This window comes from Xiphophorus maculatus, chromosome 4 (assembly GCF_002775205.1).
Source record: "Xiphophorus maculatus strain JP 163 A chromosome 4, X_maculatus-5.0-male, whole genome shotgun sequence".
In the NCBI taxonomy this organism is placed as follows: Eukaryota; Metazoa; Chordata; class Actinopteri; order Cyprinodontiformes; family Poeciliidae; genus Xiphophorus; species Xiphophorus maculatus.
This window is the reverse complement of record NC_036446.1, coordinates 6,066,416-6,084,465: the sequence shown is the minus strand read 5'-3', so window position 1 is coordinate 6,084,465 and position 18,050 is coordinate 6,066,416. Positions and strand designations below refer to the sequence as shown.

Sequence of the window (18,050 nt, the reverse complement as noted above, 5' to 3'; positions counted from 1 at the left end):
ATTATTCAAATTTGCTTGCAGAGTTCATGCCAGTGCATGTGTATGAAATAAATGGCAAATATCGAGATCTTACAATTTCAATTTGAGAGCAGGATTTTATGTCTTTGTAATATTTTCAAATATTAATATGGCTGAACAAAAGGTTTGTGTGTATATCTATAGGTGCTAGAGTCAACACTGGTCTGGAATGTACCAACTCAATAAGTTGGTACATTGCTGCAGACATTTTTTTATTTCTCGTTAATAGCCTGTTGCTGTTTTTCTATGGACTAACATATGCACATCGATGTTTAAATAGTTCTACTTAGTTGCATGTTTCTTTTGATCTGAGTATGGTATTTTCATTTTTGTTTTTTATAAATGTACAGGATTATTTTTTCCTATGTTATAAATTTGACCCATCTGTTCAGTCTAGATTTTTCTCCCCCCTCCTCCCCCCTGTTTTTTAACATTTGTACTTTATGCATTCTTCCATTTACCTGTACTTGCTACACTTGAATTTCTTCACAGTGGAATAGTCAAAGTTATTCTATTCTATTCTATTCTATTCTATTCTATTCTATTCTATTCTATTCTATTCTATTCTATTATATTCTATTCTATTCTATTCTATTCTATTCTATTCTATTCTATTCTATAGATAATAACAGAATATCAAGTGTCTGTTTTTTGTATCTGCCTGCAAGTCAAAACACAGGGCAGCAAATACCCCGTTGCCTAGGGGCGTCTGAGTCACATGATGTACTACGCTGGCTAACGAGCTAACGTGTTAGCTTGGCTTGTCAAAGCCGTAGTCAGGAATCACGAACAGGACTGAATCTCCTAACCTATTGAACAGACAGCCCGTCACAGAGGCGTGAACCTCTCGGAAGGTAAAGAGTTAATTGTTTTGTGTCTTTCCTGAGTGTGTTAGTGGGGTTTGGAGACTGAAATTAGCTCCGGTTGCTAAGTTCAACTTGTTTTTGTCGTTACGTTCATGATGTTGGCCTTGCTGTGTGGGTTTACCATTAAGCTAATCTCCCATAAACAACCCCATTCTTGTTATTCTAAGTGTTTTAGGTAAATTGTCAAAATCTTGACTACTTATCTCGCCAAGGTTTTGACGTAAAGCAGCAGTAATCCTCTTTATGCTAGTTTCACAAAACAAGTTGTGTGTCAAGAGTCCATAACTAACTTAGCTAATGTTAGCAGCGAATGTGTGGTAAGAAAAATAAAACAAGTTCCAGCTTTGTCAATATAAACTCCAGACATATGAGTTATCTGTCCATAGTCAGTTGGCATGAAATTATGCAGCACTACTTCAGTTTGACAAAAGCCAACTAATGTTATAAAGTATTTCTCTTGTGCTCATTGTGGTCGTTTCAGTTCTGTATGAACATGGTTGGGGTTAAAAAGAAAATAGCCTAAATGTCAGTGTACTACCCACATATTCAGACATGTGAAAGTTTTGGAGTTTCTTGGTGGAAAAAAACTCCTAAAGAGGAAACAGCGTTTCAGAGAGTCGATAACGTGGGTAGCATGTATTACAATATGAAAACCAAGGAAAGTTTTGATGCACAGAAATAGGAGATCTACACCAGATTTCATTCTTACCGTTTGTAGACATATTGTATGACAAAAATAAGTACTTTACAAGAAAGAGCAATAAATAACTTTTAAATTAAATTATACTGGGATCTCGTAAAAATATATTGCTGTGTTGTGCTGTATGAACAGGGAAGCACCTCTCTGTATCTCTGCAAGTTATAGTTGTGTCAGAAGTTTAGAAATACATATTATCCCTGAAACAGATTCAGGGGGCGAATCATGGTTGTGGTTTTAGAACATGTAGAGAAATGCATCCTGACCATGGAGGTGGTGCTATAGACATTTGTGCCTTTTAAGTTACATATTTTTTGTTTCCAGTTTTATTGTTTGCAGTATTTTGAGAGAAAGGATGATGTCAAAGGATGATGATTTTCACAAGTATATATATGAGGGTAAATAGCGTCTGAAAATTAATATTAGACTATTTTAAAAGATGGAAGTTTTTACTATTGGAATTTCTGTGTTTTTCATCTAAATATTTTGGAAAACCATGGCAATGCCTCAGAAGATCAGTGCTGAAATGCTTCCAAACAGACACTATAAGACTGTCGGCTGACTACAAACAATGTCTAAAAGTTGTGACAGTTATTTAAATAACGGTATTATGTAATGCCAGTACATTGTAGCATAGTTCTTTTCCTTGTGTTAGTTAGGTGCCTTATTGCATGCAATGTAGAAATGTATACCCAGCTGTTATTTGAGAAGTTAGGGTTTTCAGGATTTTTTTTTTTAGTTCTTACTCATTAACTTACCCTACATTTTAATTTGTCACCTTTTTTTTTTTTTGCTTTCATTTATATTGCAATGTGTTTACACTGTTGCAACTATATTGTTTTATTCCCCGTTTTGGTTTGGCATTGTGTAATGCCAATGTACTGGCATTACACAATGTAATGCCAGTACATTGTGCCCTAACTTGCTCAAATATTAATGACTTGGATCGTTTTTTGATTCAGTAAGAGAAATTACAACTAGGTTTCAAACCTACCAATTGCTATTATTTGAAGCTTTGCTTTTCTTATCTTGATAAGTCCGTTTTCTCAATAACCATCCAGATAATGTCTGATTCACCTGTTTATTGACTTCCATCAACAATGACTTCCATCTTTTTATCATGTCCACCACTATGGTGACCTAACATACTTCTCTGCTCAGCCACACCCAGTGTTAATTTTGCTAATAGGTCAGAAGAAGTAAGAACATCAGGGTGGATCTGCAAGCAGTAAATGAATCACTTCTTCTTCTACTAGGGCGTGCATGAGAACCCTAATTTTGTGTGGCGCCAGTGATTCCTGAAAATCAGCGGCGCCTTCGTTTCCCACCAGATTGTTGCTGAACATGGGAATCCCATTTTGCTTTTCGAGTGAGAGTTGGTACGCTTTGAGGAAGCCACATTTCCCTCCCAGTTTTGCTGACTGTTCCTGTATACCAATGCCCTGTGTATTTTCTCTGGGGTTATTTATGAAAAGTTTGCTGACAGGGAATTTTCAGAAGACAAATTTTACAAATGACTTTGAGTGTCATTAGGTTAAAATCTAAATCTTTATAATCTAAACTCTACGCTTTCCGCTCAAGCAAAGTATTGGGGTCATTTGGATAAAAGAAGTGGAAGATACTTTTTGTTGCTTACCCATTTTAAGATTAAAGTCAATATAAATGGGGGGGATTCAAATGGTGAGAAAAAAGATAAAATAGTAAAAAGTAAAGTCAAAATAACACTGTTAAGGACAAGGACTTAAGAATAAGATTTATTAACAAAAACTTTTTTTTTCAGCTTGTAAACATCCTGTGGACGCGTACTCTCAAAACACACCAAACCTGCTCTGAAAGAACACAGCAGTGTCAACATACCACCATTTCTGACTTTAATCACAAAGAGATTTTAAATTCTTTTCTCACATTCCAAATTTATTCTTGAAATGAAATTTGAATCATATTCTCTACATTTCATTTTTATCCTGTAACTGATAAGAAAAATAAGCTCCACCTAAAGAAGATAAAATGTTTTCCCATTTCCAGTGATCCTAATACTCTGTTTCATTTGGATTTTGGTTTTGAAAATGAGTACAATCAGTCACCTAAATTGTGACAGTAACAACTTTGATATTTGGCTGTAAATAACTGGTGGAATTGTTTATTGTAGGGCAGGTTGATGTTTGTCTTCCCAGGAGTCTGGAAAGATAAGAACTTGTGGATTTCAAAATAAATGCTATTCCACAGTTTGGTTTGATTTGTGATCAGTAATTAAATTGACTAAATCAGACTTTCTTTATGTAAATGAATGTGCGGTTCAATGAGGTTGGCCAGGAAGACATTATTGATATTTGTTGGTGATTTTATTTCCAGCCATCTGTGGCAAAATGGAACATGAGCAAAGGTGAGCGACCGATAAGATGTTGGGGACATTGGACTTTACCAGTCAGATCAAGGTGTGGATAACAGGAGACATTATGCAATGCAGAGATGGTTTACTACTGCAGAAAGTAAAATTCAGTCAATAAACCATATCTCTAATTATTACACCTGCTGCCTTTTGAACGGGTAAGACCTCACTTTATCTACTTTCCATTGAATAAAATCAAAGTCTGATATATGATTTTACATGTTGCTAGCTTTCTTTTATTAAGAAAAAGCTAATATTTGGGGGGAAAACATTAGGACAACTGGTAAAGTCTACTTAAATACAACAAGCTAAATACAACGAGCTGCTTCAGGAGAAAATGACCAAAGCACCTCAGTGCATTTTAATATTCAAGAGTCAATGACCTACAGTAACCCCTGGTGTTCTCTTTTTCACCCTTTCTCCTCCCTCCCACTCTGTTTTTCCTCCCGTCTCCCATAGGGCATTGTAGAAAGCCACTTCTTTCCTACTCGCTCTCCTCCAGATATCAAGTCATTAAACCTTGGCACAATAAGTCAGTGGGCTTTGGGCGTCCCATAAAGCCCACCAGGGAAAGCCGGTCCTCCATCCGTGCAGAGGAATCGACAGACTCAAGCTGTGGACTGGCATGGGCAAGATGGATAGGCAGTAATTGGGACATCCACTTCAGAGGTAAGGTCAGTCTCACCTGACACATGCTCACTTTTGCAAATATATTTGAGCCTAATGATGCTCTTTAGCAGAGTTGTATTTTTTAGGTTGTTTTGGGTGTTTTGTTTAGTGAAAAAGTTTTTCTGTTTCAAATTTAAAAGAGAAAATCTGCTTACAGCGTACAAACACAAACAGAAGCCAACATTTGGTCAGCATTTGTAAATGCCAATATTATAAAGTTCATATCTTCTTCCTTATAATAACAAGCATGTTTATTTGTTATATAATGAAAGTTTTTCTTTTTGGTCTGTAGAGGCTGGAGAAATGAATTACTCCCATCATCAGCTCTGCAGCCTTTCCACTGACTCAGTTTTATTCATCACTTCTCTTCTTTGTCAAAAGAACTGAACACGTGTATTCAGTGTTCAGTCCAAACTTTTACCATGTGGGACAGAAATGGCAGGTCAAAAGTCAAAAAAACTAAAATAAAAAAATAACCTTTTTTTTACCTGTTCAACAATAAACCAAGCATGCAATAATTTAACAAAAAGTTGTGAGATTCTTTTACTTTGCTGCAGGAAAGAGAAGGGTAAACCATTGTCAAAGTAAATCTTAAAGAGTTTTGCACATTTGATTTATTAAAAGAAAGGTGTTCAGTTTACAAATTCTTTTGAGCTCAGATATATATAAAAAAAAAAAAACTAGAAAAAGATTTAGTCTGTTACCAGCAATAAAAACAAGATTTGGATCTCACTCTTTTTGATAACACCTCTACATTCTGCCTGGTTTCATAAATTATTTAAAAACTAATTTCTTTGCTCCAAAGTCTGCATTTGAGTGAAAGTCACTGGATAGATGTAATACATTTTATTGTGAAATTAAAGAGAATGAATAAACCTTGATGTTTCACTCGACAGATTTAGATTTAAAATAAAAAGTCTCTAAATTTGTATCGTTCTTGAATTTCTGTCAGTGGACACATAAAATCTGTCCATGGGCTGCAAATGGTCTCTGGACCACACTTTGAACCATCCAGCTCTTTAATTGGGAATGCACAATTTATTAACAGAATATGGTCAGATTAGATTATGTTTGAGCTTTAGATTAAAGTCCGATAAGGAGGTTTCTTTTAGATCTGACCCGCTGATTCAGAAATACATTCTGCAGCTTTTTGAATACAGATAAAGACACATCAAAGTACATGATGTTTGTTAATCATTCCATAGAGCAAAAATGTATGGAGTTCTTAGTTGTGATAGATTTAATGAACTGAGGGAAAAGCTATTGATATTTATTAGTATTTGACCTGCTGATAAGCAATCAGCACTGATCAAGGAAAAATTGGCCACTTCTAATTTCTGCTAAAATTATTACTGCATCTATACTTTATATCCATGACATAAATTCACTTGGACATTTTTATGCATCTCCCTCTGTGTTGCCCCTGTAACATTAAGGAGGTGAATATTATTTTTAAATCTGGCAAATGGCAGAAATCCAGTTTATGAGGCTCAGAGCTCTGACTCAGCTGGTGGTTTGGGTTGCTGTTGTGGCTTCCAACTGTTTTTTTTTTTTTTTAATAGATTATTTAAACCAAGAACTAAAATATTCCAATGTTAATATTTACAGGGCTTAACCATACTGCATTCTATCAATAGCGGAAGCCGTTTGATCAAGCCACAGAAATGAAAGTCAACAACAACTACTTCTTTTGTTGTAGCACTTTTATTTAAAAATCAATTAAATCCAACACAGGTTTTCAAGACTTCACATTGAGTTAGGCAGACGTACTAAACAGGTTATAAGATAACCATACATGAATTTGTTTATCTTGTTTAGCATTTCTTCACACATCAAAGTTAACAATAGAATGCATTTTGTTTAAGGTTTGTCTGTCCTGCAGGCTGGTTAAGAATAGCCTCAGTTTATGCTGGTGTGTGTGCTGAATCAGTTTCCTGAAATATACCCTCTCCCCCCCAGCAGCACATGACAGACTTTCATTTCTGCTTTTGCATCCTATTGGGTTTTTTTTACACACTTTGATATTAGGAGTGTCCAACTACAATTAAATTCTTCTGGCATTTCAAGTCTTTCTAAGAACCACACATTGTTGCTTAAGATGCCCTGTCATCTCATTCTCTGGACCGCATCCCTTTTTTGAGTGAGAATACAATTTTTGTTTATTTACATCTACCCGTCTTATCACAGTCATGTTGAAATTTGAAAGTTTTGTGTGTATTTGTCCATGTCTTTGTTAGGAATCTTGCACATTTTGTCATCTTATTGACTGTTAAAAGATTTTGGAAGCTTTAAGTTCATCAGGATCCAAACTCTACCTGTCATGTCTGCAAACAAGCAAAGCTCTCTGTCCAACCTTACTTTATTTATTTTTTTTCCTTTTTTTGAAAATGTAGTGGTACATCTCATAAAATTAGAATACAAAAAGTTTCAAGATTTTTTGGCAATCCTATAATGGAATAAAATGTAACATGCTTTATTTATCCCCAAAAGGAAATTGCTTATTTGTTGACAAGCTTCTCCAACCAAAGTGTTAAATATTACCAAATAGTACAAGCATAACCATAAGTGATATAAAATTTATAAAAATATATATACATAGGTGTTGTATAGATTCATTACATATAATGAAATATTGCAATCCTTTTTTCTTTTAATTTTGATGATTATGCTAACAGAGAATAAAAAAACAAAAATTCACTGACTCAGAAAATTTTAATATTGCTAAAGATAAAGAAAATGTCATTCTAAACAGAAATGTGAAGATTCTGAACAGGATGTTCAATGCAATCAATATTTCATTCAAAAGTGGCTCATTTTGCACAAATCACTACTTCAGTACAGTGTAGCACTGAAGAACAGCTGTTTATCCCTTTTTGCTGGTGCACCTTTTAATACCACACGTTTTCCTTCCACTCAGCTTTCTTTGCACATACTTGGATATAGCACTCTGTAAACTCATAGCTTTTTCAACAGTGACCTTTTGTGGCTTTCCCTCCTTATGCAGGATGCCAGTGACTGTCCAGTCAGCAGTCTTCTCCATAATTGTGCAGCCTACTGACCCAGACTGAGGCTCAGGAAACTCTTACAGATGTTTTTGCTTAATTAGCTGACTAGGGTCAGTCATGACACCATTATTTTCTAACATTGAACTTTTTCAAATATTCAAAATCTCTGAAATATTGAATTTTGAGCTTTTATTTTCTGTAAAAATGGAGAAATACAAGAAATAAAGGCTTGAAATATTTCACTTGGAAGACTGACTCCATTTAATGAGATTCACATTCTAAATTGACAAAAAACTTTGAAGTTTTGCATGATAATTAATGTTTTTAACTACCTGTAGATTGCAGCATATGTATCTGTTTAGCCCCCTCCACTCTGTTACCTGAAATAAAATTAATTGTGTCTACCTACCTCTGGGAGTCACACCAAATTAGTTCAGTAATTATAAATTTGGTCCTCACCATTTTAGGGAAACATTGCCATTGCTGAAAATTGTGATGGCTCTGACCAAATATGTGAGAGATTTGCAGGGCTACTAGACATATTACCTCCTACAAAATAATGATTCCATGCAGTTCCTTACAATTACAAACTGTTACAATTGTGATTTGATAGATTTTGAACAATTGTAGGAGGAAGCCAGAGTAGCTTTTTGTTTTAAAATATTATTTATAATTTTTCTTTTGGAAAATGTAACATGTTACTTAGCTCTTGATCCTGTCAAACTTGTCCAAGAGATTTTGGCCTTAATGGGTCCTTATTTTATTAATTAAATGAAAATAAAGGCTGTATACACTGCAGCTTTTGAACAAAATCTGATGGAGGCTGCCAAAGGCTTAAAAATGACTTGTGAATCTAAACCTCCTGCCAGAGCTTCAGGGAAATTATAACGATTAATGCATGTCTGTGTGTTTATAGCTCAGACAAAGCCAAGACCTTACTCCACACTGGCAAGAATTTAAAAATTACCATATGTTGTCTTCTAATTATAGTTTGAGCCATTTTTCATAGAAGAATGGGCAAAAAATTCAATCTATAAACAATCTTTTAGAAAAATGTATTAAAAGACTGTTGACAAAAGTGAGAAGATGTGCAAATGGTGCTGACTATAAATTGGTGCAACAAGTTTCAGATGTTCTTTTTTTTTTAAGTTGAAAACCACTTCACAGTTACACAGTGATACATCAGATGGCCAAAGCAAACATTAAAGTTTGTAGTTGTGACAAACCTTTGAAAAGTTTGTCACAAGTGGTGTTTATTCTTCTGCAAGGCACACTCTGCTGTTTTAACTCAGTCTGGTTATTTTTATTCTACAGGTACACGTTGATTTCGTAATGACAAGCTGCTGTGCAGAAGATGTCCACGCTGTCTGTGACTGATATCCCAGATGTTGGTCATGGTAAGAGGAAAAGATTGTTTCTTAAATCTGAGAGATTAGTCAGGATTATTTCTTCTTAAATACGCCAATGTCACTCTTCCAGTTAAAATATAGGTATATATTCTCCCACATTAAAAAATAAGACTAATTCTGCAAGATAAAAGTCATAGAACCCAAAAGCTACGTTTTTATTTCCAAGCTTCCTCTAAAGGAGTGACTGTTTTTAAATTGTAATAACCATAAAGTCACTGCTGATTCTGTTAATTCCCTATCATATTGTTTACATTTCTTCGTTCTCTAAGAATTGTTTGTTTTGGACACCTGTTAAAACAGATAAGATAAGAGGAAGCCGAACAATGAGTCTATGAGTCCAGCGAGTTTGTTTCTCTTTTGTCAGATGAGAGTAAGGTGTTTGACGGGGCCTCTGAGCTGCAGCTGGACTGCTTGGCTGAGGAGAGCGGTGGAAACACCACAATGAAGCCCGGCGGCCTGCTGTCACTGACCGACCTCACCCAGCCAGATGACTTCCCAGTCGCCTCCCACAATGGCCCGTCGCTTGCCGACATGAGCAGCACTCTGCCGGTGGAGCCAAGTGACATCAAACTGGATCCGTGTGCAGGTGACGCGTCTGGTAGCGTAGGTAAGCAGAGCAATAACAGTTTCCTTGTTTTTGTTTTGAGTTTGCTTTTGAGTTTGCATTTAATCTGTTTTGCTTTAAAACAGATTAAATGCAGGACCTTGCAGTCAGCTGTTTCTAAGGAACAATTGCGATAAATGATAATGTTGTTGTTTTCAGATCATTTTAAAGTTATCTAATGGTAAGGGCATAATAATGCAAGAAATGTAAGATTAATAAGCTTTAAATTCTAACAAACAGTTAACACTGGAACTAAATATTTAAATGTCTAAAATAAATAAACAAAACAACTGCAACTACAAATAAAATGAATCATGAAGTCTCTGTTATAAAACCCCCCAAAAAACAAATCGTCCTTCAAAGAAAGGGCTAGCTGAAACCAATGCACCAGGCTAAAAACTTTTGCCATCCAGTTTTTGGTAGAAAAAGAGAAAAACAATAAATCATTCAAATGAAAATTTTTGAGTTTGTTTTAATTTATCTTGCGATTAATTGATTTATTGTTTATTGTGCATGCGTATTGTTGTTTTTGTAGGACAAGTGGAGCAAAGATTAGTTATTGCTGTGTTTATAATGCACCTGGACTGATGTCCAGTTCTGCCTAAATAATTAGATTTATTTAGGGGTTTTTCTTGCTTTCAAACCTCTCATAATCTCAATCAAGTCTCTTAATTTTGCAAAATGGTTCTGGAACATTAGGCTTGCTTATTATGATCCGTCTTCTCCTGCTTGGTGTCCCGACTTCTCTGTGGATTGTTATTCACACATGCTCTACACAGCAGGAGGAGTCTCTGCAGGACGTTCAGCAGGCCAGCCTGAGTTGAGCACGAAGGAGGCGGGACACGATGCTTCATCTATGTTGTAGCGAGTTCTCTGTTTTTGTTTTTAGCAATATGTGGGTGGTGGCACAGATAACCTTGTTGTGCCTGCAATGTTCTTAGGAAAAGAAGGATCGTCTTGAGATACATTATAAAAGAGATGGAAGTAAACAGAAAATAGTATTTTTTTCTTTGTTTTGTAAGCATTTCACAAGGCAGAACTGAAGCATCTTTTAAATTATCATAACTGTCCTCCTTTTCTTCTTGGGGATTTCCAATCCCCTAATTTTAGATCATGTCAGTGATACAAAAGTAACAATAGATTCAGTATATAATTAGATATACTGACGCAAAGGTTCTAAATATTTTTCCACTGGCAGAATTCATCATTAAATCAATTTGGTGCTTTCTTAGATCTCTTTTTATATTTTTGCTGGAAAGATCTAAGACTTGCAGAAGTGCATTAAATACAAACCTGAAACATTTAGAAAAGTATTCAATAAGCATCTACCTTTTTCATGGCTGAATAAGTATTGGGAAAATTAAATGAAGTGTAGATAATGTTTGCTTTTCCAGACTTTTTTCTTTCGTTCTTTCAAGGACAAAACTCTTAAAACGCTTTAGAAATCAGTGGATTTAAATCTACTTTCAAATGACACACTTCATATTTGACTTGCTACATCACAACTTAATTTTTAAATCTTGTTCATTAAACTGACTGGAAGGCTAGTCATTTAACAACATATCAAATATATACTTTTATAACAGGGCCTGTGGTTCCCAATTTATGCCTGTTTAAAATACCAACCAAAGCCTAAAAGCTATTTTTTTTAACTGAGATGTTTCCAGTGTTCACAAAACGGACCCTTAGCATTTATAGTTCAGCTCACACTTTTATATACAATTCCTTATGTATAGGTTTTAAAATTTAGTTTATTTAATGCGAAACCCAAAAGAGCAGTGAAATACGCTCACAATACACTTTAAAGACATAAAGACACTTTTGCTAATGAAGCAGTCAAAACTGTATATTTTATACTCCAATGAAATTTTTTTTAAAATTTGAAACATGAAAAGTATAAAATCTTTAAATTAAATTTCTTTTAAAATATGGAAACAGAGAGGAGATCTTTAATATTAGCATGCGAACGCACATGTATAACAAAAAGATACAATCACTTTTTAACAAGAACAGTTCATTCTGTTCACACAGGTTAGAACTGAATTGATTCGTATTCCAAGTACACCACCCAAACATTTTGAGCAAAATTCACATGTTCATATTAATTCCTTAATTTTTTGATGAGGCAAGGTTCTGAATAATGTGTACACACAATGAAGCTCCTTTTATTTACATGGTTCCTTGTGCAGAAGGAAAATTGAGTACAAAATCTTGAAGACAACTTTCTAATTGGTAATTTGTATGATACTTCAAAAGCAAAGTAAGATGTGACATAATACAGTAAGTTGTGGTTTTACTCAGATCTTGTCTCTTTCATGGTTTCAGTCCCAGCTGAAACTCAGCATATAGACAACTGCTACACATATGTGCACCTACATGCACGTGTGGTTCAGTTTATTAAGCACATTGATCTTTGCGAGGAGTTATAATCAAGCTGCTGCCACTTCCTTTGCTTTAAACTTAACATAAACAAAAAGGAGGTCAGGGGATGAGCTTTTTGTTTATGTTAAGTTTAAAGCAAAGGAAGTGGCAGCAGCTTGATTATAACTCCTCGCAAAGATCAATGTGCTTAATAAACTGAACCACACGTGCATGTAGGTGCACATATGTGTAGCAGTTGTCTATCGCTACCTTTTGAGAGGACATATCTCGACTCAAACACTGCTATTGTATAATCTTACTTTAGATCAGAGCACATTGATTACAGCACACAGAGCTGCACCCATATGAAGTTATGATGCAAACATGTTATGCTGCAAGTGAAGATATTTACAGCATTGCAGGTACTGTAGACTTGTTGCATAATCTGCCAACTCCCTGATTACATCTGGATGATCACTGCAGCAGATGCTTTAGAAGATCTTTACAGTTTTTAAAGCAGAGTTTGGTTAGGCCCTGACACTTCTCACGTTTTTTACTCCAATATAGATCCATTCACTCCAACTGAAAAACATCATCCACCATATTCAGTGCGCATATACTGCTCATAATATTTTCTCCCTGCTAGGTGCTGCTCCTCTGCACCAAATCCTTCAACTTTCCATCTATAAGAATGTGTCCCCCCAAACTGCAATTATAGAGTATCTACAATCTAGAAAATAATCTGCAAACTTATCCACAAACATCTGTGATCTTGTGGCATTCCTTAGATGTCATACTTTAAAGTTTATGGTTTAATCTTTGTGAAAATATTTAACTTCCTACAAGCCCCCCTTCAGAAATCTAATATGTTTTTTGGATTCTCGTGTAGATGGGCAGCCGGTGAAGAGAAAAAAGGGTCCTGCTCCGAAGATGCTGGGCAACGAGGTGTGCAGCATCTGTGGCGACAAGGCTTCTGGTTTCCACTACAACGTATTGAGCTGCGAGGGCTGCAAGGGATTCTTCCGCCGCAGCGTCATCAAAAGCGCCCAGTACTCCTGCAAGAACAACGGCCGCTGCGAAATGGACATGTACATGCGCCGCAAGTGCCAGCAATGCCGGCTGCGCAAGTGTCGGGAGGCGGGCATGCTTGAGCAGTGTAAGTGTCTTCACGCTAAATCAACTCTTGACTTTTATATCTACTGTAAATAAAGTAGCCTCTTTGACTCTGACATTGAGCTTTTGTGCAAACCAGCATCCTCTGTAACCCACAGGCGTGCTTTCTGAGGAACAAATCCGGTTAAAAAAGCTGAAAAAGCAGCAGGAGGAGGAAACTGCACGCACGTCCACAGTGGTCACACCGACCCCTCTGCAGGAAGCACCCACTCTCGACCCACAGCAGCAGGAGATGATCGAGAAGCTGGTGGCCATGCAGAAACAATGCAACAAGAGGTCTTTCCTTGACCGACCAAAAGTTACGGTAAATGGACAACATGTAGCCCAACAAATGGTCTTCAAATGCTGTTGCTGTTTGTTTGGCATCGGTCTCACCAGACTGCCTGTGAATATTTCCAGCCTTGGCCCCAGAGTCAAGACTTGCAAAACCGAGAAGTGCGACAGCAGAGGTTCGCCCACTTTACAGAGCTCGCAATAATGTCCGTTCAAGAGATTGTGGATTTTGCAAAGCAGCTTCCTGGCTTCCTGGAGTTGACAAGAGAAGACCAGATCGCTCTACTAAAAACCTCCACCATTGAGGTTCGTTTTGAGTTACCGTCATTCAAAGCTGCTTTGATTCAATGATTCTGAAGTTAAAATAATTGAAGCACATTTTTCAAGATTCAACATCTTTTTACCTATTTTTTTGTAAATTAATATTGGAAGTAGTTGGGTTTGTGGCAAAAACTTTGACTCTGCAGAATCAGTGTTTCACTCAGGTGTTTGACCTCCACAGATTATGCTGTTAGAGACATCCCGGCGATACAATCCAGCCATTGACAGCATTACTTTTCTGAAGGATTTCAGCTATAATAAGGATGATTTTGCCAAAGCAGGTACATTTAGTCAATGAAAGAAATCATATTATGTACTGTTTTTCATTAAAATCTTGAAGCATTTTCCTATTAAACCCAGTTTTTTCCTCTCTTTACCCATCTCCTTCTTTTCTCTCCTTTTCCATTCCCCCAGGGCTTCAGTTTGAGTTCATTAACCCCATATTCGAGTTTTCAAAAGGAATGAACGACCTGCACCTCGATGAGGCCGAATACGCTCTGCTCATTGCTATCAACATCTTTTCTGCAGGTCAGAATGAATAAACTGCAGACATTGCTGTTCATCATCATTATATAGGGCTCAGAGTGAGCCAAATGCTTATAATCCCTTAAGGACGAAATGGTTCATTTAAGCTTGCAGACTGTGCATTTAGAGTAACATTTATCATATCTTAACAAAATGAAAAATTCTCCAGTGAGAGATTTAAGTTGCCTGTCTATGCTTTGCTTTAATTTGTGTAGATCGGCCAAATGTGCAGGATCACGATCTTGTTGAGAGGCTGCAACAACCCTATGTGGACGCTCTGCGCTCTTACATCATGATAAAGAGACCAAATGTAAGTTCCCGCCACATTATGTAATCTCTGCTCTTGTGACCGAGAGTGTGTCAGCACAACAGGCACATAAGATCATAACTGAGGTCATATTATACTCCTGATATTAATGGTGAAGGGTTGAATTTAGCAGTTGTCTGCTTTAAAAGGTTATGCGGACTTTAGATTAAATTGAAAGCAAATTGTTACTTTAAGTATTATCTAAAAGGGCTCCAATTTGATGATTTGTTTAGAAAAACGTTCCCCTAAATATGGAGGGTTTGTCAATATCCTCTCACAATAACTTCTCTACTTTTAAGAAAGTGAGAGACTTGAGTCAAAAAAAATAAGAGGTGTAGTTCATAATTTTGTACACTTTTGATTTTAGTAAGAACATAGTTGGAATGTTTATATTTTGAAGTATCTGAAATGTTAATTATGCTCAATTGTATAGTTGTTGAATTTGTTCTAAAAAAGTGCTTAAGAAATAAACCAAGCAGCCAAAAGTTGCTCAAGAGTGTGTCTCATACAGAACACCAAACTCTGGAATCAGTGCATGGCACATTTACCGCCCATGAAGAAACTGTAAATTCATAAGGTTTGATTTTGCTACAAAGTTGTTGAGTGACCGCTTGTGACTAAAATCCTAGTGCAGAAAACTAGAAGTCTTGTAGTGATGATGATGAATGATGTTTTCATTTTTGGCCCAGTTGTGACCAGCATTGTTGTTTTGATTTGAATGTGCCGGATCTCTGCCAGTGGGACATTTACATAAGTCAGCTGTGTGAAAACTAGCAGCAGTGAATGGAAGCAATTGAAAGTCTCAATTTTCCACACACAATCAGTTCCTGTTTTGCTTGTGAAGGTTTAACTGCAGTACAAAAATGTAGCTGCCCAGTTATTATTCCCAGGACATTGTCTGTCACTACCCCTACACTTAGTTTGTTTCACAGCATGTCTTTTTACTCAAAAGGTTTCTTATCATAATGCTACACAAATACTTGATAGAAGTTAAAAGGCCTGAGTCTCCTTTAAAAGACTCAGGCAGTTCATATAAAATGTGGAGAGAAAAAATCATTTTTTGTTTGTATTAAACATTGTTAGTCCTGGTTCATGTCTTTAAAAGATCTCCTTTGCTAACAATGTGCTGTGAATTGATAGTTTTTCGATGTTTTCTTCAGGATCACCTGATGTTCCCCCGTATGCTGATGAAACTGGTGAGCCTTCGCACATTGAGCAGTGTCCACTCAGAGCAGGTTTTTGCTCTCCGCCTCCAGGACAAAAAGCTTCCCCCGCTGCTGTCTGAAATCTGGGATGTCAATGAGTGACTGTGGTCCAGGTGTCTCACTTCGTGGCTTATGGACCCTGAGAGGGACATGGCTTCTATCAAAAGACCGTCAACTCCTCTCTTCTCCTGTGGTCAGGGACTGGATATTGCCTTGAGATTTTTGTTTTACCCTGAAGGGAGTAGAGTACTCTAACCCTTTGCTCCCTAAAAGACTGTTAAGCAGCATTGTGTGCAGTGGAGGAAACTTGCACACAAACATTTCTTTTTTTTTTCTTCATTGTAGATGCTCACATGATTGTGGTTAAGTTTAGGCGTTAAGGGTTTTGAGACACTTTTCTTTGATTCAGTCTTTGCTGAAAGTTAAAGTCGGTCACTTTCGTGGTTCTGTACCTTTCTTCTACTAATTAAAATCAGGAAGCACTGAGCAGGTCTTGGCTGTTACTGTCTTAAAAATTGCAATGTCTCATTGAGAGGAAAAGATTATTTCTGCAGCTGTGCAGAGGCAGAGACACTTTTCTGCCTGTATTTTGTCCTGATTCATGTATGGTAACAACTAGTTTGCATTTCCTTCAGAGTAAATTCAGAGGTCTTATGGTTGAACTCATTGCTCAGGTAAAGTAATGTGAAGCAGACCTCTGAGAAGTAGAGGCTTCTTTAATTTTAAGTACCGTATATTACTCTTTTTTTTCTTTCTCACTGCAAAAGGGACCTTTTTGGTCATTAACAAATGGCCATTAGCGTTTATGAAAGTTGGACATTACATATCCATAAGAATGTACAATCATTACATCTAACGAGATCCTAAATTCCTTCACGTGATATCAATAAAGTCGATCAATGCATTTAAATTACTGTATTCTCAAAGATTAGTAAGTGGATTAAGGAAGTGTCTTTACTAGAATAGGCTCCAGTCTCATTTTAAAGAATTCCTAAATGGGAATCTCATTGTTATTCAATATTACCTGTATGACATTTTGTTTTATTTTGATTTGTTTTTTCATGAAAAAATACCTTTTTTCATGAGAAATACCATGAAAAAAAATATTTTTTTAAATTTCAGTTAATAAAATTTTGCAACTGCTTTTATTTAACAACACACTGAAAAAGAAAATGTAGTTATAAAGCTAACTTAAAAGGTCTATTACATAAGCATTCTTGAACTTGATACCAGCATCTATGCTGAGAACCTTCAATAAAAAGGCACCAAAATTCAGCAAAGAGCAAAGACATTAGAATGTAAGTTATATTGAACTTTATAATTACTGGGATTTGGTTCTTTTGGCTGTTCTCCATGAATTGCCTGTCAGTGTGAAGTTGAAATCTCAGATAATCAAAAACTTAAGTGTGAAATTGGTGGAGTTTATTTCTCAGTGTCCTCTTTAGACGGCATAAATGGGAATGATTGAATATTGTGGGTTAATTAGCTCTGGGCTTTTTCCCATCTTCAGATGTTCCTAGTTGCGTTGCTAATTTAAAAGCCACTTGAATAAAATCCCAAACCCACCGTCTGTGAACTGATTTATATGGCATGCAAACAAAGCTAGACTGGGTCAGGACAAGCATAAATGTAAAAACAGAGTCTGCGTACCCTGGTATTTTTCTGACCACATGTTGGTTCAGACATTTTGCTTTCTTCCTCAAAATGTAACTGTGTTATTTTTCTCATTTTTACAACATTTTAATTCTTTGAAAATTATATTTTCAGAAACAGGTCTATTGTTGAGAGTGCACACAATATTCTTTTGGTTTGAACATTTTGCTTTTGTGTTCCTTTGCAGCAGAATTTGTGAGATTGTTTCTTAACTTTTGGGTTTGATGCCGACAGCCAAACACTAATTTCTGTGTAAGCGATCCAGGGTGCCCCAATCAAATATCCAATCCACTGACTGAGGGGAAAAAGATGAAACTGAAACTATCATGGCTGAGTGTGCTGTAGTGTAATCGACTCAAAATAATTTTTGTGTGTGAGTACATGTTAATGCTCTAGCTATCAAAGTTAATTTTACTGTATATACTGCAATTGTAACATCTGATCTAATTCCTGTCTTCAAAGGGTGACTGTAAACATTGATATATAGAAATGCAAAACTATTTTAATACTTGTAACTTCTAAAGACAACCTGTTTTGTATGTACAGTATAAATTAAAGCTCTGCTGTAGTGTTAA

The 18,050-nt window shown here is 36.1% G+C and overlaps 1 protein-coding gene across 3 annotated transcripts; it reads left to right on the top strand.

The window, feature by feature from the left end:
- The first annotated feature begins 749 nt into the window (after positions 1 to 749).
- nr1h3 (nuclear receptor subfamily 1 group H member 3) lies at positions 750 to 18,050 on the top strand. 3 transcript variants are annotated; one of them, XM_023332408.1, is made up of 12 exons: positions 750 to 872; positions 3,934 to 4,128; positions 4,430 to 4,639; positions 8,959 to 9,041; positions 9,418 to 9,660; positions 12,908 to 13,174; positions 13,290 to 13,495; positions 13,591 to 13,770; positions 13,967 to 14,066; positions 14,200 to 14,313; positions 14,526 to 14,620; positions 15,778 to 18,050. In XM_023332408.1, the coding sequence occupies exons 4-12, from the start codon at positions 8,999 to 9,001 to the stop codon at positions 15,922 to 15,924; spliced, it is 1,395 nt and encodes a 464-aa protein (XP_023188176.1). In that variant the 5' UTR covers positions 750 to 872; positions 3,934 to 4,128; positions 4,430 to 4,639; positions 8,959 to 8,998; the 3' UTR covers positions 15,925 to 18,050. The 3 variants fall into 3 exon arrangements, with proteins under 3 accessions (XP_023188176.1, XP_005805589.1, XP_023188177.1); XM_005805532.2 differs by lacking the exon at positions 3,934 to 4,128; XM_023332409.1 differs by lacking the exon at positions 3,934 to 4,128 and having other exon boundaries at positions 4,430 to 4,644.